At 41.8% G+C, this 23,332-nt stretch overlaps 3 protein-coding genes and 1 non-coding gene across 7 annotated transcripts in view; all 4 read left to right on the top strand.

The window, feature by feature from the left end:
* Nucleotides 1–38: 38 nt before the first annotated feature.
* ccnt1 (cyclin T1) lies at nt 39–8,508 on the top strand. Of its 3 annotated transcripts, none has more exons than XM_070545046.1 (9): nt 39–223; nt 847–928; nt 1,018–1,146; nt 1,594–1,654; nt 2,077–2,139; nt 2,238–2,283; nt 2,455–2,618; nt 5,122–5,192; nt 5,290–8,508. In XM_070545046.1, exons 1-9 carry the CDS (start codon nt 51–53, stop codon nt 6,553–6,555), a joined length of 2,055 nt encoding a protein of 684 aa, XP_070401147.1. In that variant the 5' UTR covers nt 39–50; the 3' UTR covers nt 6,556–8,508. The 3 variants fall into 3 exon arrangements, with proteins under 3 accessions (XP_070401147.1, XP_070401146.1, XP_070401145.1); XM_070545045.1 differs by having other exon boundaries at nt 2,229–2,283; XM_070545044.1 differs by having other exon boundaries at nt 2,077–2,141; nt 2,225–2,283.
* A 112-nt stretch (nt 8,509–8,620) lies between these two features.
* Nucleotides 8,621–21,303, top strand: kansl2 (KAT8 regulatory NSL complex subunit 2). 2 transcript variants are annotated; one of them, XM_015968204.3, is made up of 10 exons: nt 8,621–8,751; nt 10,096–10,350; nt 11,673–11,845; nt 11,974–12,088; nt 13,213–13,376; nt 13,457–13,620; nt 14,149–14,245; nt 14,826–15,079; nt 18,950–19,156; nt 20,845–21,303. In XM_015968204.3, the coding sequence occupies exons 1-10, from the start codon at nt 8,693–8,695 to the stop codon at nt 20,926–20,928; spliced, it is 1,572 nt and encodes a 523-aa protein (XP_015823690.1). In that variant the 5' UTR covers nt 8,621–8,692; the 3' UTR covers nt 20,929–21,303. The 2 variants fall into 2 exon arrangements, with proteins under 2 accessions (XP_015823690.1, XP_015823691.1); XM_015968205.3 differs by lacking the exon at nt 8,621–8,751 and adding an exon at nt 8,808–9,134.
* Nucleotides 14,309–14,445, top strand: LOC129164848 (small nucleolar RNA SNORA2/SNORA34 family). Its single transcript, XR_008564334.1, has one exon. It is a non-coding gene; the product is annotated as a small nucleolar RNA SNORA2/SNORA34 family (small nucleolar RNA).
* Nucleotides 21,304–21,956: 653 nt separating the features above from the next.
* The window catches only part of nckap5l (NCK-associated protein 5-like), a 56,125-nt gene continuing 54,749 nt past the window's right edge, over nt 21,957–23,332 (top strand). The window contains exon 1 of the mRNA XM_054746033.2: nt 21,957–22,119. The gene's annotated coding sequence lies outside the window, so the exon portion shown is untranslated. The remainder of the gene's footprint in view (nt 22,120–23,332) is intronic.

Here is a 23,332-nt window from a genome sequence, read left to right as displayed (position 1 = left end):
ACGTTGTTCCTGTGACGCACAGAAATTTTAAACTCTCGTCCTTCTCAGTAATGGCGGCTTCGTTTCGTTCTCTCCCTGCCAGCAGTAACAATAAATGGTGCTTCACCCGACAACAGATCGAAAACAGCCCTTCTCGGCGAGCTGGACTGGACCCCGATAAGGAGCTGTCCTACAGGCAACAGGCAGCGAACCTGCTCCAGGACATGGGACAACGGCTCAATGTGTATCTTTTGTGGTGGAGTGTCGCACGTAGCTAACATTAGCTTACTGGCTAGCGAAGCTTAGTTTCTCCTGAAGCCGGTTTGACATAGTGTAGCTGGTGTATATTGCTGCGGTGTTTTTAGACACCTTCTTGTTTTTATTCAGTCTCCTCCTCTGCCACAGTGTCTTAACATAGTGGTTGATGATGTTGGTAAACGTTAGTTCAGTGTTGTCACCGGGCAGCGGCGAAACATGCTAACTGAAACCAAGAAGGCCTGTGTTGTCGAGAGGCCTCCAGAATGTTAGCATTAGCTGTGACTACTAGTCTAAAGTTAGAGGAAGAAAACATTTGGAGTAGAACAGCTGATCGTTCTCAGACAGACTTTGTATTATTAGTGTCTTATAGGGAATATTGAGAGTATTTATATCAACCAAAAGCCAGGTTTGTGTCTGTCGTATAAATATAATTATTTCCCGTTCAGTTTCTGGTGTTTAGCTTTACTGGGACTTTAGTGTTGCTTTTTTTGTAATGTAAAAGTGATTTAGTGATTAATTCATTCTATTGCTTTCATTTTTGTATAGTCAAACTTCTTAACACTTAATACTACATTAATTAAAAAATACCCTTTAACTAATGTATGTCAGATCCCAACTCACTATTAATACAGCCATTGTGTACATGCATCGGTTTTACATGGTCCAGTCATTCTCGAGATTTCACAGAAATGTAAGTACCCTATCTCATCCATATGTCCTTCGTTTCATTTGTGTTCTCCAGCTTCAGATTTTTTTAAAAACATTTTCCCCCCTGTTTAGGTTATTTCTCCCGCTGCTCTTTTCCTGGCTGCGAAGGTCGAGGAGCAGCCCAGAAAGTTGGAACACGTCATTAAGGTGGCACATGCATGTCTCAACCCCCAGGATCCTTCTCCAGATGTGCGCAGTGATGTAAGTGTTGGATAACAGGCCCTACTGTGTGTGTGTGTGTTTTTTTTTATTATTATATTTCTGTAATTCCAGAACGTATACTCAAGTTGGTGTCTGGTTTTCAATAGTTACTCCTTTCAGATTCATTAGTTGTGAAAACAAGAAACAAAATGCACCTCTTTTAGTAGGTTTCTGTTGTCCTGACACTGTGATGTCTAGCAGTTGTAGGACGAGAGGATTTCTTCTTCCTGTGATTAACTTAAACACTTCCAAAAGTTTCTGAAACTTGGCAGCACAATGGGACCCAACATCATGAGTCTGTGTTCATGTAGTCTGAGCTCTTTACCAAGAATGCTTTCAGATTAGTTGTCGAACATTTTCGGATCCACGAAAAGTGTGTAGTATCTCTTGTTTGACAGCGATTAAAGGCATCGCAGTAAGTAATGTGCCTGTCCCTTTCAACCTCAGGCTTACCTGCAACAAGCCCAAGACCTGGTCATTCTTGAGAGCATAATTCTCCAGACCCTGGGTAAGTTTAGAAGGAGAGCCTGGGTCCCTTATTTTGCTCCAGAAACACATTGAGTGATTATAAGGCTAGCGTATTTTAACTTCTGTTCACAGAAGCTCCTAATGTGGTTAGCAGCATTGGAAATTGACATTCATTCATTGTATTTAAGACACTTTCTCAGTGTGGTTTTTTTTTGTTTGTTTTTCAATCATGCTCCTAATCTTTCATGATCTCATCTGTCGCATGGGAAAATTACATTGTTACATAACTGAGTTTCCACTGTGAGTTCGAAATAATAATACCCATTTTCTGATTTTCAGGGACTTTTATTCATTTTCCATGGCAACTGGATTTATTTAAACCCAAATATAATGGACAGAAATGTATTTTTGAATTTCATTCAGTTCATTAAATTATTTCTATTATTGTCTTCTTTTTTTCAGCTTTTGAAATCACGATTGATCATCCTCACACTCATGTCGTCAAGTGCACACAGCTTGTTAGAGGTGAGTACCTTCATCTTGCTTTTTGGAGGTCGTATTTCGGCATGTTTTATTTTGCAGAAATTGTTATTTTATTTTGTTTCTTGGTTCTGTTATTCCAGCCAGTAAAGACCTTGCCCAAACATCATACTTTATGGCCACCAACAGGTATAGTCATAATTTGCAGTGAATTTAAAAGCTGTGGCATTCTGCCAGAATCACAGCTTTTAGATTTTTTCATGTTCTGTTCTTCTGCTGCATTTAAATACACTAAAACCTGTTCCCTGGTTTTTCTGTTTCTTCTCGTTGTTTCTTTCCTGGATGCATCCTGCCACGCAGTCTGCACTTGACCACGTTCTGCCTTCAGTATAGCCCACCTGTTGTGGCCTGCGTGTGTATCCATCTCGCTTGCAAGTGGTCCAACTGGGAAATCCCTGTGTCTACGGATGGCAAACACTGGTGGGAGTATGTTGATCCCACAGTTACCCTCGAGTTATTAGACGGTATGTGTTGTAAACCGTATCATTCTTCTGTCTATTTTAATTACAAAAATGGTCAACTCATAACGTTTAATTGCTTTGAGTTTAGGGCTGGTCAATAAATCGAAAATGTGTCGTCATCAAAATTTCTGACTTATCGATAATTTTTCCTGTGACAATAAATTTGATAATAAAAAAAAGAAAAGATGTGTGTAGGGTGGCAACGTTAAGGTTCCTTTAAGAAGCTGTACCACCTTAAGTCAGGTAAAAATGTGACTTGACGTAATACATGTGACCGTAGGGCTGAACAGAAATTGCGATTTCAGTTCAATTCACGATTTTCTTCAAACAAAGGTACAATACTAGCCTGCCAGGCCTTCCTGTTTATTAGGTGAAAAGATGGTCTAGATTCTAATCTAGTAGAACAAATCATTCACATGTTAATATATACCTCTAAATATTAATCACGTTAATATCTAATAATAATTAATATGTACACCTAATCAGGTATATTATAATTAATGAATAATTATCTAATAATACAATAAACACTGTTAAAGCTATTACAATTTTCTCCCGTTATTATGGTTTTTTTGTGTGCTTGTGAAGCAATTTGTGATTTTTATCTAGAGAGGTGCTTTATAATGAACATGTTCTTGTTCTACTCCAAAAATGCAAGGAGGATATCTGAATGTAGAAACAGTTTTCAAATGTATTAATTAACGAAAAATATACACAGTTTTCCCTGCATTACCAAGGCAGGCTGCACGCTTTTCTAAGCCGTCTGATAGTTTTTCATCACTAAATCTCAGCTATAAAGCCTGGTTAGTGCTGCGGACAGCTCCATGAGAAAGACGCAATGTGTGCCATCTGAAAAAATCAAACATTTTTTAAAAGAAAAGTTGATCTTTCAAGTCAACTAAAGTGCACGACTCCGCACTCGCACTGATGAAGCATAAACCAAGCTCTAGCAGCGCTGTGTGTGGAAAAATAAAACAGGGAAAATAACCTAAATGTGCAGCTCTGTCAGCTGGGCTCGGCTCCAGACAGTACACCCCATTAGGGTTGGGCATTGTTTGGTTTTGAACGATTCTGATTTCGATTCCGGTTCCTATCGATTCCAATTCTTTCAAGACATGACATGTTTTAAATGAGCCAGCTAACCACAGGTCCTGCTTGATGAAATTATCTTAACCTCATCATGAATTTTAATTCTATGAACAATAACATCATCTTCATTTAGACAAAAACATGTTTTCAAGAAAAAAAGAAAAAGACTTGCAGCACAATCAGTGTGTTTGTTTCTGACCACAACCAAAGTCTGGAAGAAGCCTCTGGGATGAGAGGCTAAATGTCTCCGACATATCCAGAAACGTCCAGCTGTTTTCTGCTAAAACTCTCAGGATGATCATGTCCAGGATGACTGAGAACTACACCTCCATGCTGCAGCAGCTTCAGTCAGAACAGAGACTGAAACTTAAATGTAGCTGCTGTCAGTAACAATCTAACAGATTTTAAAACTCTTAACAGATATAGTTCAGAAAGGAAATTTCACAACTTTGTGTGTGATTTATTATTATTTATTATTTATTATCCCTTTCCTAGTGGCAGAAGCTGGTGTGGTCCACCACAAAGAAGCTTCTCTAGCATTATGACTTTAATTATTCTACAGGTTATTCAGCCTTCTGACGCTCACACTCACACACACACACGAGTGTTGGTGAGCGGCTGCGTCTGACTGCTGACGTGTGTGTTTTTATTTCTGCAGTGAGACAATCTCACACCATCCAGAGTTTGTTCTTTAAAGCTTCTAGTAAGTCCACTGTGTTGCCGTATTTTAACGTTTCCTCTACGCTGCAGGAGTTAAAGTTTACATTACGGGGTAAAAGTTCGGCAGACGCATTTGTTTATATTTGGCCGCTGCGTGCACGGTTGGGGGAGGGGGGACTTGGTGCTGCAGACAGACAGCTGGTGTGATCAGCTCTGAAAAGCGTTGATCACAATTAGCAGATCACGTTTATTTTTCATGGAGATTGGCCGCGGTTTCCTTTTCCGGTCGGCATACTAAGAATCGAAAACTAGGAATTGAAGTAAAAAACTTTGAACGACTCCATGAAAAACTAACAGTTGGTCCCAGTTCCAATCGATGCTCGATTCCCAACCCTACACCGTATCCCTTCCCCCGCGCTGGCTGTTGCCGTCGCTGTAACACAGGGGGAAACCCCGAATGTAAAAGTTACACAACATATCCTGGATCAGTCAAAACCGCCCCAAAACCCCAGCTTTGACGATCATGTGATCGTGCTGTTTGAAATCGCAATTTCGGTCCCAAAAAAAAAAAAACGATAGATCGTTCAGCCCTAGGTGACAGCCCCATCTAGTGGACAACTTTTGTTTCTGCGCACACCTGTAGTTATTGTCCATTTATCGTTATCGAGGTGAAATGCTCAATATATAATGATATTGATTTTAGGCCGTATCGCCCAGCCCTACTTGAGTTTATCTTAATTTTTAAAATCTTTTGCAGAACTTACTCACGAGTTCCTTCAAATCCTGGAGAAAACACCCAGTCGGCTGAAACGCATTCGCAACTGGAAGGTACACGTTTTATTTTCCCACCCACTTGATACAATCTGGTCTTTCTGCAATTTGTAAATTTTAATGAACTTTAATCTTTGACTTTTTGGCATTTTAGGCTGGCGGTCAGACACCCAAAGTCAAGCCAAAGATTCAGGAAGATGGCGACCAGAGGGACACCATGATCAACATGATTTCTATGGCTTCATCAGAGAGTACTGTAGCGGGCCTGTTGAGCCTCTCAGCTCCACCGTCCACCTCCTCTTCATCATCTATCAGTGACAAGGACAGGGCTATGCCCATTAGTGCTCAGACGTGGAGTGGAAAGGGTCAGGCTGGAACTGAGCAGCAGCAGCAGCCCAACCATGAAGTGCACACCCCAGCAAAGGTATCCCTGAGTGAGTACCGTGCCAAAAATGCTGATGTCCTGGCAGCACAGAAGAGAAAGCTTGAGAACATGGAGGCCAGTGTGAAGAGGGAATATGCAAACGCAGCCCAGGCTCTCATTGGCCAGCAGCAGAGAAAGGAGAAGCAACAGCATCATCATCACCAGCAGTCCAGTTCCTCTTCCTCCTCTGACATGCCCAACCCATCACCCATTATTCTTAAAATTCCCTTGGAGAAGGAGAGGCATCTGAAAATGCGTTTTCCACACACCGGAGCAGTCAGTGACGCCACTCGAGGTCAGGATCCAGACATCAAAGTAAAAATACGAGTGCCTGAGAAGCAAAGAGGGAGTTCTGGAGAGGAGGGCAAGAGTAGCAGGGACAAGCACAGGGACCGTGCATACCATCATCACCATCATCACAACCATCATCCTCACCACCATTCCTCCTCTTCTAGCAGTGCTTCAGTTTCTTCTTCACACAAACATTCATCTGCTTCCAGTGGAACACTGGGAAGCAGCAAAAAAGTTCTGAGCTCGTCCTCTTCCTCCTCCTCATCTAGAAAGCGGGTACACTCCCAAGACCCTGTAGCAGGCTCCCAACCAGCTGCCAAAGCCAGCAAGACTTCTAGAAATCCCTACCAGTTACCGTCCCTGTCTTCCTCCTCAGGGCAAACTCTGGCTCACGGATTGGACATTCTGCCTTCTCTGAGCCTTTCCCACAGCCAGGGGACGTATTCACACTCCAAAACTGACAAAACAGATACTAATGGACACGGTTCAGCAAGCGGGGGCCAGTCTAATGAGTACCAGGACACTTTTGAAATGCTAAACTCATTGCTGAGCGCTCAGGGGGTCCAACCATCTCAGCCATCCATGTTTGAATATAGATCTCATTATGGTGACTATCGGTACACTGGTGGCTCCAGAGGGAACAACTCCAGACCCCCACCCTTACCTTCAGAACCGCCTCCCCCACTTCCACCTTTACCCAAATAGACCTCTGATCAGGAGTTGTTCTGTACATTGTACTTGAAGTCCCAAACGTCCTCTTTGTTACATAAAGCATTGTATAAGTTTTTTGTGTCTTCTACACACCCAACATGTTGGTAGGCTGAAAATGACTTTCCCCTTTTACTTGTGGGGCAATAACAAGGTTTGAGAGCCTCGCCGAATGTGGGATTAAAAAAAAAGACTTAGCGGAAATTGTATATATATAAATATTTATATTTTCTTTTTGTAACTTCCAATGCGATGTGGTTGAGGTTAAGAAATGAGTTCTGTTGAAATTTTAAAGGAATCCAAACTGCCATCAGAAACCTTTTTAGGTTCTTTTACCAGTTATTTTTGTAATGGTTTTATAGTATGTTATTTATTGATTGAGTGGTTTTTAAAAAACGTTCTTTTAAAATTAATTTTGGTTTAAGAACGCATATCTCCAAAGCCATGTTTAACAGCAACCTGGTTCCATACCTAGTGTTTGTTTTTGTTTGCAGCATTTTTTATTTTTTGGGTACCATGTATGAAGATTGTATAGTCAGATGTTTTAAACATTTTTTTTACATTTGTTACTGAAAATTACAAACAAAAAAGGGGGGGGGGGGGTGACGTAAGCGAACTTGTACGTCTCTCTTTAGACTTGGTGTTGCAGTCATTGTTTTAAATGGTTGTAAAATATGCATACTTTGTTCCTTAGTAAATAAACACACTAACTTCATATGGCGGACACACTTTTGTTCTAAAAGTACAAACATATCCACCCAATATGGTTATTATGAAGGACTTACAAGAAAAAAACAATACCTTTTAGTTTTTAAGAATTTCAGAGCAAACGAGGCTGCATTGATTGATTTATGATTTCATTTTTTATTTTTATTTTTTTCCTGATTGCCCAACAGTGCTCGTTTGTAAACAGCTGGGTCAAAAACATCTATTATGCTTTCCGATCACCTATGAATGTTCAGTATGCAACAGCACAATAATACAGTATCAAAAATAATCATGTGGTTTCTGGAATGTCAAAGCCGGTGGTACACAACTTCTCTGGTCTCATGTTCTGATGTTTTTATTTTCTTCTATTTTTATATACTAGGTTGTTCGTAACCCATCTTCACACTGTTCTTAAATTCGCATGTGTTCTGTAAATTAGTAAAATCCTAGATGGCATGCTGGCTGTCGGTATATCTCCGGTACAGGTTCTTGAGCATGAAGTCACTTAGTGATTGTTTAAATTTGATGCTTGGTTTTATATTTGTTGGTAGGAGATTCGGCTGTCATCTGGACATTTCATCCATATTGGGCTTTATATGGGTTTGGTTGTGTAGTATTACTGCTTTGACCTTATTTTTATGTTGTCATATAAAGTGGTTAAGGCAGTTTACAGCAATGCAGTAGAACAAATCAGCCATGCAACTACATTTTTGTTCCCTTGAAATACATGCTGGAAAAGAAATATTTCTTTGCTCAAGCAGCAGATGTTTTACTTCAATTTTTTGTTGTAACTGGGAATTGGTTAAATGCACTGAATATTTATCTTTGTGGGTTTGACTGCAATGTAATTGACAAAGTGTTAATTTGTACAGTGGGTAAATAAGGAAAGTGAATTTCAAATGCATTTTTTAAAACATGAGCTATGTGGTTTGGAGAAAGCGTTGAACTTGAGTATTAACATGCTATGGGGAAAATCGTGGAACACATTTTATTATAAAAACCTATATATATATATATATATATATATATATATATATATACAAACAGAAGACACTCATGCAACCTAACAATGCAAAAATCACATTTTCAATAGTCTTAAGTTTCATGTTTCTTCTTGTCTTGGTGTTTTTATTGACACTCAGGTCTGGAAATAAAAGTTTTTTTCATTAAGTTATATGTAAACACTGTTCTTTTTGATATGTGGTTGCTTTATTCTAAAAGTCAATAAATATTTTAAATACATTTTTGGTTTTAAGTTTTACAATCACCCGTCAGTGTCGTCTCAACAAGTTTGCCTCCGAAATGAGTGACAGTTGGATTAACCAATAAACCGTCTGGGTGTCTCCCATCCTGACCAATGAGAGCTTAGAGTGGGCGGGGCTGCCGACATGCTGAGGAAACTGCACGAAGGTTAGCATTGTGCTACATGTCTATTGTGAGGACAGCAGACGCGAGAGGGGCGAGCAGTTTTACTTCACACAACGGGTATTGTTTTACATCTTAATGTCAAATTATTTCAATAACACTAAGATGAATGTCTGACTGTTGCCATCTATCAGAAAAGCTAATTCCCTCGCTTCGAATTATTCCAGTTGTCAGTCAGCTGCCGTTGTCACTAGCTACACAAAAATGGCGGCCCATTAACTGCAGGATTTGGAGTGACGCAGTGAAGAGGCGGGTTTAAGCTCGTTGTAGTCTCCTATTTCCACATGTTTTGAAGTCCTTTTCGTCGTTAGCGTGGCCTTTCGTTTGGGTAGACCAGCGACGGTTTTCTGCTCTGTGTAGAACCTCGATACTTCTTGTCTGGTCCAAAATTAGAGAAATTGTTAGTAGTGTGGAGAAACTATTGCCGCGTGTGTTTGTTTACTGTAAGTATGAAACTGTTTTATGTTGTTTACCAGCTTTAGCTAATGTAGCTGTAGATTTGTTTGCGTTAGGGACTTGGGATTTAAAAACTGTATTTTGTCACAGACTGTCAGTTTTGCAGAGGTTTTCAAAAGAATCACAGAAACAATCCGCGTATTAGTCAGTGGGTGTATCACTACTGTTACTGTCAACAATATTATGGCATAATTTCCCAATATCGTGCGGCCTTGTGGAAATAGAAGTGGACCAACATAGATAAATATAATCTATTAGAAGATTACAGATAGAATAATGAACATCGATGTTCCCTTAGAAATGCTCTTGAAATGTCCTCACACCATGTCTGCAAAGGATGTATCTGAAATTGTCATCGAAGAATACATACGGTGATGTTTTTGGCTTGTAAAGAAAAGATGTCCACATATTTTTTAATTAAATATAAAAAGACAACATTTAGACTGTTCCTTTTTCTACAAGCAATAGAAAAATGGCAGTGTGAAAATGATCAATATTCACCACTGATTATAAATTGTCTCTAAAAATATCAGCTTAATAGTAAAAATGTACATATAGTATTTTATTTTGAACCAAATGATTGTTTACCATTTTGCATGAACGTGTTCGCTGACTTGCTGCTTCAACTTTCTGGAGCAGTAGGGTACAACCCTGGTCCTTGTGGGACCCTTTCTGGCACGTTTTAGAGGTTTCTCTACTTCAACACACCAGCTTTTATTCAGTGGGTGGTCAATAGGCTTGATGACCTGCTGAACAGGTAATTCATCTATTGAATTAGGTGTGTTGGAGCAGAGAAACAGATAAAACCTGTAGGATGGTGCCCCTGAAGACCAGGGTTGGAGTCCCTGAACTAAGGAATACTCTACCTTGACCGAGTCTACTTAAACCATTTTCTCCTAAAGTATTTATATAAAAATCCATGTTAATGATTTTGTGGATACTTTTCAGGCTTGAAATGAACAGGATACGAATCCACGTCTTGCCTTCGAGTCGTAACCGGGTGGCCCAGACTCGTCCACAGGAGCCCCAGGCCTGTTCCTTCACCCTACGACCGTGTTCTCAGCCACGTCTGGAAGGTTTGGAGTTCTGTATTAAACACATTCTTGAAGACAAGAATGCGCCATACAAGCAGTGCAGCTATGTCTCTGTCAAGAACGGCAAGCGCTGCCCCAATGCAGCTCCAAAGGCAGAGAGGAAAGATGGGTAGGCAGAAGTTCACACATTCATCAACTTTAAGGCTGTTTTCACACCTGCAGTTTGGTTCCTTTGGTCCAAATTTCTTTGTGATTTTGTTACATTACAGGGGTTTTTCTGCGCTTCAGTTTATTTTTGTACAGAAAAAAATAAACATGAGACCTCACTACAAACCAAGTGAGACTGTTCAGTCTTCTGAGTAGTCAGATAGTCTGGGGAGTGGCTACAAACGTAAACACAGGAAGAAGCTTGTGTGTTGTGATCATGAGCTATTTTTGAACCCTTTGAATGTGTTTTTATGATTCAGAGATAATAAATCTTGGCATCTGTCCAAAAATAAGTGAGTTTATTTGGAACCACTCGGCGACCACCTCCTGTAGCAGGTCTCGGTATGGTTTTGTTATGTACCCTAGCATCATCACTAGGAATGTAAGAAAATTTCAATGCACTGAAAGGTTTCTTGTTATGATATTGAATTAATGTTTAATAGTACATTATATGAACATTTTACAATGAAATTATCACAAAAACACCTAATGTCTCAATCATAATGAAAGGAAGGCTACATTGAAACAGATCTGCTTCTCAGCAGGCTAAAGGGTTATTGGTTATTCTCCTTTCACAATGCTCAAAGAGGAGCGTAGTCGTTGTTTATAATCAGAGCTCGTGGCGTTGCCAAGTCTGTTGATAAACTCTGCGGTGCCCGTTTTTGTAATTCGACACCAGCCGGCAAATACCTGAGTAGTATTAAAAGTGGAGAAAACCACATGTGATAAGTAGCAGCTACGCTGGGGAGAAGAGATTGTGCAGTGTCATATATGTGACTTGTAATTTGTAGTCATTTTAATTACAAATGTTTACAAGCTAATATCAAAGTACGCAAAAGACATCGTTGAAACACTTTTTTTTCTCGTTTAAATTGAAGTACAATATATGTGTGAGTCAGGACGTAAGGCAAAGCGGATTAGAAAATAGCATTAATTTGTCTTTGTTAGGAAGACCCATGAGCCGGGTGGGGGTGGGGGGGGGGGCTTCAGCCTTTAGACTTTTTTCCACCGGACGTTAAGTGTTGTGAAAACAGCCATGAAACATACTTTGTGGCAATTAGCCACCGTTATACGGATCCTATGTCCCCATCCCCCTTTCTGGTTCGGCTCATGGGTCCCCAGGGAAGTGGCCAGTATTTGAATAAAGAGGACCGATCACTGCAGGTGAGAACATCCTAACTGCAAAAGCTAACAAAAGACTTTGTTTAATGTGACTGTGAAGTTGTTCAGTACCAGACCTTTAACTCCAACATCTTTTTTTTTTCCCCCATGTTTGTTCTCCAGAGTGACATTCTGTGCAGAACATTCCCATAAGAACGCCATGGCTTTGCAAGCTCAGATGAGAAAGTCCTCTGCTGGTCCATCTCCAGAGGCTTTGTTATCCCAGCTTAGCTGCTCTAACCGTGCAGAGGCATACAGTTTAGAGGGAGGACGCGCTGAAGCCAGCCGCATTCTCGGTAACAGGTCTTGATTTAACCTGGAAAGACACAAGTAAAAGCGCTTACTCTTTAGTCCAATGAATCATCATATTGCATGTTTTAATATATTATCTCTGTTTTAAACCCCACCTTCTCTGTTTTGACAGATGTAGAAAGTCTGAGTGAAGAGGAGCAGGGACCCCTGGTTCTTGACCAGACGTGGAGAGGAGATCCAGACAGCGAGGCAGACAGCGTTGACAGTGATCATGAAGATCCACTAAAGTAAGATGAAAATCTCACCCTACAGCAATCTGAATTCACATTTTTATTCTACTGATTGGATTTCTTTGTAAATAGACCCATTGCTTATTTTCTTTTGTTATGAGGTAGGATGCTAAACATGTAAAAATTTCTCCAAGTAAAGAAAGAAAGAAAACAATCTTTTATAAAGAGCCTCTCGAGATAAAAATTACAAGGTGCTACACAAAAAGAAAAAATTTAATTATAAAAAAGATTTTTAAAATGTGATTAAATAATATGTTTAAAATGAGAAAAAAAAATTGTGATTAAAAAATGTAAGGAAAGGGGGGAAATCAGTGGATCCCGGGAAATGTGGAATAGGTTGAGCAGAAAAAGGACAGGGTGATGATGAGTTGCAGTAATCTAAGCGTGAGGTGAAGTAAATTTTATAATGAAAACACTGACAAACTTGTCTATCCAGACAAACAAAAATGTTCAAGAACTGGAGATTTATTATTTAAGTAAAACGGCAACAAAAGAAGCGTTAAAAAGATCTTCAGCTCGGACACCAGTCACTCAGTCTGTGGAAGCTTCCAGTAGCCTGGCCTGCCAGACTCGTCCTCTGTTTATTTAATTCTGCACAGAGAAAGAGTCTGATAACTCACAGGCAGAGACGCACATGAGGGGCGGGACTAGGCAGCTCAAAAATAACCAGTCAGATAAAGACGGAAATGCTGACTGTACCACGCGCCGCTGCAGTTTATTTAGCTGTAGTAAAAAAGGCGTCTGGTGAGAGCGCAAACATCAGTTTTTTTTATTTAGAAGAAAGGCTTTTAGCGCTTCAACTACTTCTATCTACCAGTCATTTAGAACAGAGGAAAGAGCCGCAGCGAACTCCGCTTCAGTCGCCATGTTTATAACAAACTCGGCATTGTGGTGTGTGACGTACGCTACTCAGCGCCGATTGGCTCGGTTAGAATTCTCAGGGGGTGGGGTTATTTGAATAGGAGAGTTCCCAGACCCTTTCTCTGTGCAGAATTAAACAGAGGAGGAGTCTGGCAGGCCAGGCTAAGCTTTCAGATCAGTTGTGTCTGAAGTCTGCATTTTTCTACAGGAAATATCATGATTTTGTTCATTCTTATTCTGGTTTTCTTGTATATTTGCAGACATGCAGGAGTTTACACAGCAGAGGAAGTGGCCTTGATCACTCGAGAAAAGCTCATTAGGCTCCAGTCCCTCTACATCGATCAGTTCAAACGCCTGCAGCATTTGCTCAAGGAGAAAAAGCGCACATATCTTCATAATCGGAAAGTGGAGCACGAGACTTTAGGTAAACTTACGGTACTTTGTAATTAAATGTGTTCGAAGTGGTTTGTCATTGTTGCTGTTTGATTCATTTATGTTTGACAGGAAGTAGCCTCCTGACAGGACCAGAAGGTTTGTCCTTGAAGGAGAGGGAAAACCTTAAAAAGCTCAAAGCTCTCCGTCGATATCGTCGTCGGTACGGCATAGAAGCCCTTCTTCATCGACAGCTCAGGGAGAGGAGGCAGGCTTTGACAGAAGGAGCTCCTCAGGTGGGAACACGGTTACAGAGCAGCTAAGTTAAAGTGTGCCATAAACACACAAGCTCCCCATCTCTTCTGTTCTGTATGCAGTCAACCAATTTCTCCCTTTATCCTCTGAATCTTGAGTTTTCATCCGTGAGTTTGTGGTGCTCTGCTTAATACTGAAGAACCCCTATTATTTCAGTTTAATAGGTAGGGGGCAGGATTATGAGTAGGGCTGAAAATAATCAATAAAATGGTTTAATTAATTAAATTCCTTGAATTATTGTTTACTGATTCGTTAAATGGTGAAGTGGAGACATGCACATGCTGGGAAGATCTGATAAAATTATCCTGAAGTTCCGATAGTGGAAACCCTCCTAATGTGCCATGAAATGTTAATAGTCCTGTCCCTCACTCAGAGGCTGCTTTAGCTAGGATGAGTAACTCGGCCATTTTTGAATGCTGCCATGAGTCATTTTTAGGAAAACCAAAGCATTGTTTTAAATGATCTAGTGTGACTGTTGAGTCAAATGTTTACAACCTCTTCTGTTGCAGATTCATGCAAAAACAGTAAATGAAAAATGCGTCTCTTTTGTGGAGGGAACCAGATGTACCAACACCTGCCTGCCCTTGGCTCGACACTGTCTCTCACGTATCCTTAACCATTAGTTTTACTATGAGAACTTTGTCTGTTTCTGGTTCTGTTCTCTGAACCCTGGCCCTGATCTAAAGCAGCAGCTTGCAGTAGCTGTTCGTTTTTAAAGGAGCCTAAATGAACTCCTTCCTGTGGTCTGTTGATTTGTTGCCCCAAACTGTAAAAGGGACGAATCATTTCAGTTGGAAGGAACAACATACTTTCCTAAGCCTCTTTTGTCTAACCCCTGAATCGTCCAGTGAGTCAAACTTTTCTACAAATAGAGTGGAACATATGGAAGTGGAATTTTGTAATGTGATAGTCACTGATAAAATGCTGTTGTGATTTATTCCAGCTGGAAAAGTGTGTAGTGTCATCATGGGTACATGAATGAGCTCACTGATCAGAATGTTACATCTATAGCAGCCAATGTTTCATAATTAAAGTTAGTTACAAGTTTCTCAACAAAAGGCTATTACCCAGGTTAGTTCATGCATCTGCACTAACCTTATGTTTTCTGAGCCTAAAACATCCATCTTTTTCTCTCCTTGAGTTAAACTTGTGTCTGAGGCGTTTTCCCTGACAGCCTGACTGTCAGACATCTACCAGGACAGCAGTCAGGTGCTTTTTAAGATCTGTCCAGGAATTAAAGATGTTCCGTGTGATCGTGTTGTCCACATGGGTCAGTCTGACAATCCTCGCTGTCCACTCCACCTCACTCTGCCTCCACTCATGTACCAGCCCGAGCAGGAGCCCCCCCAGCAGGAGCACTTCACACCTGCAGGCAAAGACATGTACCTGAGTGCAGCAGAGCTGCAGCCCACAGAGAACCTTCCCCTGGAGTTCAGTGATGTATGTTAAAACTGTCTTACACACACACACACACACACACACACACACACACACACACACACACACACACACACACACACACACACACACACACACACACACACACACACACACACACACACACACACACACACACACACACACACACACACACACACACACACACACACACACACACACACACACACACACTCTCTCTCTCTCTCTCTCTCTCTCTCTCTCTCTCTCTCTCTGTAAAGCATCCTGTTCCACCATGAGATGCTTTTCACACCAAATGAAAAAGAAAATTCCTTTGATGGATCAGGTCTTTTAGCGCAGCCACCCATTAAAGTTTAATTTATGGCGTTTTCCAACAGCACCACTCAGCCTGGCTCAGATGGGTGCAGTTTACTTTGACAGCCTTTTCTAAAAGTACGGTTTGGTATTGGCCCCCAACTTTTCAGTACCTGTTTTGTTGTGGTTCCTTGCATGCTGACCTGGTCTTAAAACACGATGTCTGCAATTGATTTGGCTAGGGGTTGAAGTTGCTGGTTTTTCCAGAGCTTTCTGCCTGCTGCCTCATTGCCTGCGCCATTTCCAGGTTCAGAGTCTGACAAAAGCCAAAGACCGAGGCAAGCAGAATGTTTCAACTAGGGTCATGCGATCTGATGATATAAGATCATTAAGGATTATAATGTGACGACAATCTACCGAAGCTCTGAGATTCTAGAACTGTCTATTTACATTCTGTCACCCATCTGTGCCATTATTTCTGGATGAGTCTACGGGCACACAACATTTGTTGTTGTTTTTTCTCTCCGCCGACTTACACCATTTGCTAGTCTGCTTCTGTTGGCCATAGCTGTCGGCACAACAGACACACAGATTAACCAGTCGGAGCAAGTTTAAGGCAGCATGTTGGTTTGTTTATCTGGGGGTGCTCGGTAGAGCTGAGGAAAATAGTCTAATAATCGATGTAGACATAAATGATTATGACTCATTGAAGCACACCATAATCAATTACAGGGCTAGTATTAGCCACTAGCGTGCTCCATCTCTAAACGGTCGTTGCATGTATTCTCACGCGTCTGCTAGATCAGGAAACCTCTGTGTCAATGTTCTGCTCTAAACTTTGCATTTGGCTTTGTGGCTTTTATTATTTGGGGACGTTCGTTCGTGTTTTAGCGAGCCTTTTCACTGTGGCTACCGACCGGCGCTTAGTTTATCCTGTTTGTGTGGCGAGACGGGCCAAACCCCTCCCCGGTGTTCTCAGGGCACAGCTACAGAGAGCAGCAAGGCCAAAATGGAGAGGATGCAAATGCACAAAGAATTTAGTTTAACATGGTTTTTTTTCTGGACACGAAATAATTACTGATAATATTGTGGATGATAGGATATGAGCCACCTAGATATAATTTTAGGTATTTAATATTAATTATAAATATGCAATAAAGAAAAGTGCATGTGGGACATTTGAGATCTCTAGTTCTCAACTGAGCTAGGTGGGTGGATGGATGTTTAGTTTTTTATTATGATTTTTTTTAGGATTTTGTAATCTGTTATCCTATTTTCAGTGAAAGGGTATGCTTTTGAATTGTTGTATTTTACTGGTAATTAAACTTCAGTGTCTGAATTGTTGAAATGGACAAATTTTTGATCGTGATTTTGCAGAAAATAAATCGCGATTTGTAATGTGATTTTTTTTTCTGCATCGCCCACCCCTAGTGTTTCTGTGTGGCATACAGATCATCTCACACGGTTCACTCTTCACCTCGCTGTATTTTTGTCTAGAGTAAAGATCACACACAGGTGCTTCGGGTCCCCACCGACGTGCGAGCTTTGACGTGCACACCCACTAGAGCATTTTGCTGTCACATTCTGTAGGAAAACCCAACTAACTACACTTAAGTGAAGACTCGCTGTTATCGACTAAACAACTGAAGCTGCCTGTGTACAATAGTCATAAAAGGGTTGCTCATACCACGGCTCCCTGAAACTGCAAAACCTGCTGTTTTCAACCACAGAGAGTCGCCCAGTGTGATAAAATGCTAACACCAGACCTTTTTGCTGTCTGCAGGCAATTTCTCAGGGTGATTGTTTTTAAGGTGGCAGACTAGAACTAAATGCAGTCATGTGATTTGCTGAGGTGGAAAGGCCAAAAGAGAAATAAGTTTGTTTTTAAGGCAGTGTTTCTCGTCCCACACGTTCAAATGCCCAATATTCACACATTAAACTCTGTTGAGATGCCTTCACTCTCAGGTTTAAAACGCCTCCAAACTGCAGACATTTTTCTCTCCTGTGGTGGCACTTTAGCTTTCCATTAGCATGCTAGCTAACAGCTACATTGTGTGGTGTCTGATTTCCCTAGCTACCTTAAATTGTATGACCTTATGGAAGTGTTATCATTGAGGAAACAATAAATACTGATGTACTGGAGCTTGTTGAAATTAAAACTAAGCCATTGTTTGTACGCTTAAAAATCTATCAGGATAAATTTAAAAGGTTATGTTTGTGGTTTTATAAGGTTAAAGGTTATATATATTATATTTGTATCCCATGTGGCTCACTGAGGATGATGAATTTAGTTATTGATTTTTTATTTTTCCATTTGTCCTGCTATGACAGTGACACACAAACATGGTGAAACATCTCCTTCCACACTAACAAAGGGTTAAAAGTGAAAGGGAAGCTAGCGCTAGCTCTCTCGCTCTGCTCTGATGGGACGCATACAGTGGGAATGTTAAAGTCAGCTTTGTTAGATAGACTCCAGGTTTTAACAACTTCCCAAGTTTTTCCATGTTTGTCCGCGTTTCCAACATTGCAGCATTCACTGGGTCCTGGGTGGAAGTGCTTGTCACTAGAAAGGCAGCATGATGAAAATTTGTGACATAGAAGCCCTTTTTAGAAAACACACCATGCCAGTGTAACAAAATGTTTCCAGTAATCTAAAAGGAGGAACAAGCAGGAGCTCGCTACTCCGTTGCACTGTTTAATCAGAGGTGCATACTAGGGGTTGTATCAACTTGTCGACTTCACTGCTCTGTAGTGACTTTTTATGACTTTCATCGACTAGTCGCTGTAACGCGATAATGACCGACAAGATGCAGTCCTCAGAAAAGACAGGTAACGAGCCCTGTGCCAGAGCGTCGGTATCTGACGCCCGCAGTAAAACGGACATTGATCGAATTGTGACCTTTTCCCTCTTGCAATTTAACATTCCCCTCACCCCCATCCTAACCTTAACCAGCTTGCGCATGCAAACCTCTGATTGTTGACGTGCTCCAGACATCTGCGTCGTGAGCACGGCCACAGTAACATTATCAAATTAGGTGTCGCCACCTCAAAAACAAATTTAACACGCAATCATTCATGCCGGCTCATTTCCTTTTATGTTTTCTATCTTTTATTTGTGCCTGATGCGTTTCGCTGCTGTGGAGCGGAGCGCATCGCCTGTTTCGTCCTCTGTGACGTACCTCACCGGTGCAGCCGGCGCGCAGCGAGCACTCCGCTGTTTTTGTGGTCGGTAGATCTTTCAGAACTGCAGTTCAAAGGTAACTCATTAGGTGAATATATATGAACCCAGGTAGCAGTTTTTCTTTAGGACTGAGAGGAGATGCAGGAAGATAGTAAACAGAGACAGGACAGAAAAATAGTCAAATAAAAACAAGTTGTAAGGAACATGATGTCACGCTTAATCAGTTACCCCTTTTGACATGAGTTTTATGTCATCTTCATATAATAAGACAGTAACTAGTCGTAAGCTACTTGCTGACTGATCAGTCGACAACTCTTCAGCATGTCATCACGTAAGACCCTTGGTTAGGTTTGATGAAGTTATTCACTATCTGGTGTGTGGATCGTTTAACAGTCTTGGTTCATTTCTCTGTTCAGGATCTGGATGTAGAAGGAGACGGTATGCAGGGTCCCCCATCCCCGCTGCAGTTTGATACAGCGCTTGCTCTGGAAGACCAGACCATCAGAGCTATTGCTGAAGCACCAATGGACATCTTGACTGGAGAAGACCCAGACCAGGTGGACCTGGACTCCTCGGGACAGGAGCTGTCAGAAAGAGATGTAGATGCCATCATGAATGACCAGGTTAGACGGTTTCATGTGTCGAGTTTCTCACAATAACGCTGTTTTTAGGGCTGCATGGTGGCACAGTTGTTATTACTGTCGCCTCGCAGCAGGAAGGTTGCAGGTTTGAAACCCGGCTGCGATCCCCATGCATGTGTGGGTTTCCTCCGGGTCCCCCCACAGATCACAACATGCTCTATAGGTTTACAATTGTATGTCGCTTTGGATAAAAGTGTCTGCTAAATAAATAAACATAAACTTAAATGTGATTATTGAGTCAGAACAAAGCTACTCTGATAGGGTTCGGGTTAACACCTATGACCTTGATATACTTGCTGTTTGATGACGCAAACGTGTTTAAAATGGCTGCCACTCATTACTTCTGTTGATTTGATGTGTTGTTTGCTTCCCCTGAAATCAATGTGACGCATTTGAACGCTGCAATATACGAGTAACCAGGAGGTGAGGTCTTTTTTCTGTCGTGGATAAAAAAATTAACCAGTTACTGATCTCTTCTATTAATGCCATGTTTGTTTTGGTTGTACCCACAAGCCCGGCTCTCCGGTCTCCGCTCTGGTCTGAGTAGTCTAGTGCGCCCAGTGGTGGAACGCCCCAGTACTGCGTGCAGTGCTGTGCTGTGCAGCAGCAAGTATGTGACCAAAGCTGCAGCCTTCTGCCTGCACCAATGCGAGGTCAAACAGCAAGTAAATCACGGCCCTTACACGTTCAGCTTCCCACCAGCAGAAGTCGAATAAAGTTGGTTTGGTACTGCGGATGAGAACAGTTCAATCTGATCTTAGGTCAGGCGATGTGTTCCAGTCAGCCCAACAGTCAGCGATTGATGAAATCTAGTTCTTTTTGTGGGTGGGACCCAGTAGTCCCCACTGATCCCAAGTGCTACTGCAGAAGAGTTTCTGGCTAAAAACAGCACAAAGTCACTGGTATTTTTATTTTAAGCTACAGATTTAATGTAAACTGATGGATAAAGTAGAGCTCCAGACAGAAGGCTTACTGTGGACCTGTTCTTCTAACCACCTGCCATAAATGTCACAGCACAGCATTTTATCGAAGCTCAGAAATGTCTTAAGAACCACATTTGTTCCACAGAAATGTGGCGAGGTGCGAGGAGCAGCAGAGCACACAGGGAAAGGTTTGTCGACGCCACAGGCATCATTAGATCAGTTAGGAATCTTAACCAGCTTCAATGTTTGGTCAAAATTGTTCTGATTGAATAATTACATTAGAAGAAAAAGTTTGATGCGTTCCACCATTAATCTGTTTCCTCAGTGTGACCGCAGCTCCTCTAGCGTTTTAATGTCCTAAGCACAGCTTCAGCTTCAGCCTCGTACTCCTCTACGGTCCCTGAGGACAGCCTAGCTTTTGTCTGCAGAACAAACGGTAAATAGTCTGTATTTGTATAGCACCTTCTTAGGGGTCTACAACCCCCCAAGGCGCTTCACAACACAATCCGTTATCCACACACTCACCCGCTGGTGGGGATGAGCAGCCATGTAGCCACAGCTGCCCTGGGGCGCACTGAAAGAGGCGGGGCCTGTCAGCTACTGGCAACCTGACGATTACTGGACAACCCGCTCTACCTCCTGAGCTACTGCTGTCCTCAAGGCTGAAGCTTTTGTAGTAGTACCACCTAAACTGGGAATTCATTATCATCATCTATCTAAAATGTCATCTGTGCCTGTTGTTTTCAGGTGGTGTCAGACATGGTTGAAGGTGAAGATGCTGCTGACAGTTCGAACCAAGATATGGACCCAGCTGCGGCCGACTCCTTCTGATGAACCACTTTTAAGAGTTTTTCTCTTCTGTTTCAGTGGAACCATCAGTTTCAGTTTCATTAAAGTTGATTTGTTTGTTTTTGTTAAGCAAATGTAAATATCTGCTAGTGTTAAACTCACTGGTACTTGAAGTTTCACATGCTGGAAGTAAAGATGTAATGAGCGAGAGCTTTGTCACATTAAGGGATGACTCGCACTGAAGGAGTTAGCATCAGCATGGGGGAAGCGCTGCAAACAAATCACTATTATAGAAGAACACACACTCTACCAGTTGGTTCATAGCCTAACCCCATAGTCTGCTGCTGAAAACTGTATCGCTTGAGCAGCTCGGTGTGATGTGACATGATAAAATAAATTCTTTGTCAGCAGCAGAAACCTTTTCCTGGTTATGTCCTCATTTATCTCGTGTGAGTTTATTGAAAATACTCAGTGTTCCTTATTCTGTGGCGTTCATAAACGGCATCTGTGGTTTGGGATTGGGATTTGGGGGGGGGTGGGTCTATTGGAGATAAAGGTCAGCTCCATATTTGAGGTCATGGTTTTCCACCAGAAACTGGTGGGATGTTGCTGGATTTGGAGTGAAAGTCCTGATCAGGATGCTTCCTCTGGAGGAATTTAGGTCTTTGGGATGAGACCTGGGGGCAGACCAGGATTTACCTAAGGGATTATGTGGTTTGGGAATACCAAAGGATTCACAAAAAGACCCGGAGAGGGATGTCTTGGTTTCCCATCCCGTCTGGGACAACATTTGGAGGCATGGAAGAAAACACAGTGCTCTTCATTTTATTTTGCTTTAGTAAATAAAAGATTAAAAATCTTAAAATGATTAAAAATAAATACCATGCACGTCTCAGTGCATTCTGTGCTTTTTGAAAGGAACACTGGTTGATTTCCGTGTTAATATCAGACTCCTTAAACCTTAAGCTGGTATTTTATGTGACCCAACGCTGGTGTTTGGGGGAAGTTCTGTTGGGTCCACCTCACTACCGATCGGGGCGGGTTCTACTGGAGCGATGACATCACTTTTCCTCCGACCCAAACACTCCCCGGCTGAGGAGAGAAGGGCCACACTGGCGGCCGGAGACCGCTGCCTCCATGGGCTCCAGCTAGCAGTGTTACACGGTCACAGTTGGTGTTTGTGGTGGTGTGGATCCGCCGTGGTCCGGAGGCTACAGCCTTCAACCGAATCAGGTGAGTTTGCGCCTCTGGGATGTGGTTTAATGTGCAGAAATGTGCTCCGGGCCGAGATTTCTGCAGCTCGCTGCTGGCTTTGTGCTGCTGAGCTCGGGTTGATGTTTACTGGGAGGGGGGCTGGGTTTGGATCGGAACCTGAGGGCGATCCAGTCTCTCAGCCGGTTCGGTTCTGAGGGGCCTAGAGGCTAATTACCGGACCCGTCCTCCGATCAGAACCTTATTCTGCTACTTTGGTCCGTTACTGGATCAGTCTCACAGATTTCTGCTTCAGGAACCAGAAAGAGGAACATAAAGAGGAAGTGGTGCGCGTGCGTGGCAGGGTTTCTGTGTAACACCGATGCAGAGGAGAGGACTCTGGAAGAAGGGAGTGATGCTGAGGACCACTAACTCCGCTGGGTTCCTGTGTGTCGCCCCTTATTGGTCAGAATACGCACGACCCGTCCTTGTGGAGGGTCACGCTGATTTCATATGATCTGCGTGGACAACAGGAATTCTGCAGAACCGCTCGAACGTTTCTGAAGAAATCAGATGCAGCTGCTGCCCCAAACTCCAGCATCAACTAATCATTTCAGCTGAGGCAAAACGTTTTGTTTCATAAACTCTGCATTTGATAAAAATAAAACCCACACAAACAGAAATGTTAAAACTGCTGCCAGTAGCTCATAAGGGTCACCATGGTAACCACCATCTCTGCCAGTCACACAAGAGGCGCATTTATGTTTTTGTCGTGTTTTATTAGAAAATGTAACTAATTAGTAATAACCTTCACTTCCTGTCTGGAAGAGAATATTCTGATGTGAAGGCTATGGAAGCCTCGATGTGTTCTCCCAGCGTTATGAGGAGATCTGAGGGAAAACCAGAAATACCCAATTTTCATTTAAGATGTTTTATGGTGAAAGTACATTCCACTGAGTTCACATCTATCCACATGTTTGTAGGTATCTGTGTTTACTGCTGCTGGCCAAAACAAATTGTTTTTAATACTGGAAATTATGAATGAATAGTTGTTGCCTTCTACAATAATAATAACAACGTATTTTATAATAACTTATTTTTACTGAGTGCTGACCTTGACAAGGAATAAGTGAATTATAATTTTACTTTGCTTTGAAGATCATCTTCTATGAAAAATTGGCTTGCTATACACCCCATGCTGAGAGGCTTCAGGAGTACTTGTTTAACACATTATTTAATGCAGTAGTGATGACAC

This window comes from Nothobranchius furzeri, chromosome 15 (assembly GCF_043380555.1).
Source record: "Nothobranchius furzeri strain GRZ-AD chromosome 15, NfurGRZ-RIMD1, whole genome shotgun sequence".
Classification (NCBI taxonomy): Eukaryota; Metazoa; Chordata; class Actinopteri; order Cyprinodontiformes; family Nothobranchiidae; genus Nothobranchius; species Nothobranchius furzeri.
The sequence above is the reverse complement of the archived record's forward strand: the minus strand, read 5'-3'. Positions and strand labels throughout refer to the sequence as shown.

Coding starts and splice junctions, on each gene's coding strand:
- ccnt1 (XM_070545044.1), top strand. CDS start 51: ATGGCGGCTTCGTTTCGTTCTCTCCCTGCCAGCAGTAACAATAAATGG. Junction 1,147..1,593: donor CTCCAGATGTGCGCAGTGAT/GTAAGTGTTGGA, acceptor TTTCAACCTCAG/GCTTACCTGCAACAAGCCCA. Junction 5,193..5,289: donor AACGCATTCGCAACTGGAAG/GTACACGTTTTA, acceptor TTGGCATTTTAG/GCTGGCGGTCAGACACCCAA.
- kansl2 (XM_015968204.3), top strand. CDS start 8,693: ATGTCTATTGTGAGGACAGCAGACGCGAGAGGGGCGAGCAGTTTTACT. Junction 8,752..10,095: donor AGTTTTACTTCACACAACGG/GTATTGTTTTAC, acceptor GATACTTTTCAG/GCTTGAAATGAACAGGATAC. Junction 13,377..13,456: donor AGTGGAGCACGAGACTTTAG/GTAAACTTACGG, acceptor TATGTTTGACAG/GAAGTAGCCTCCTGACAGGA.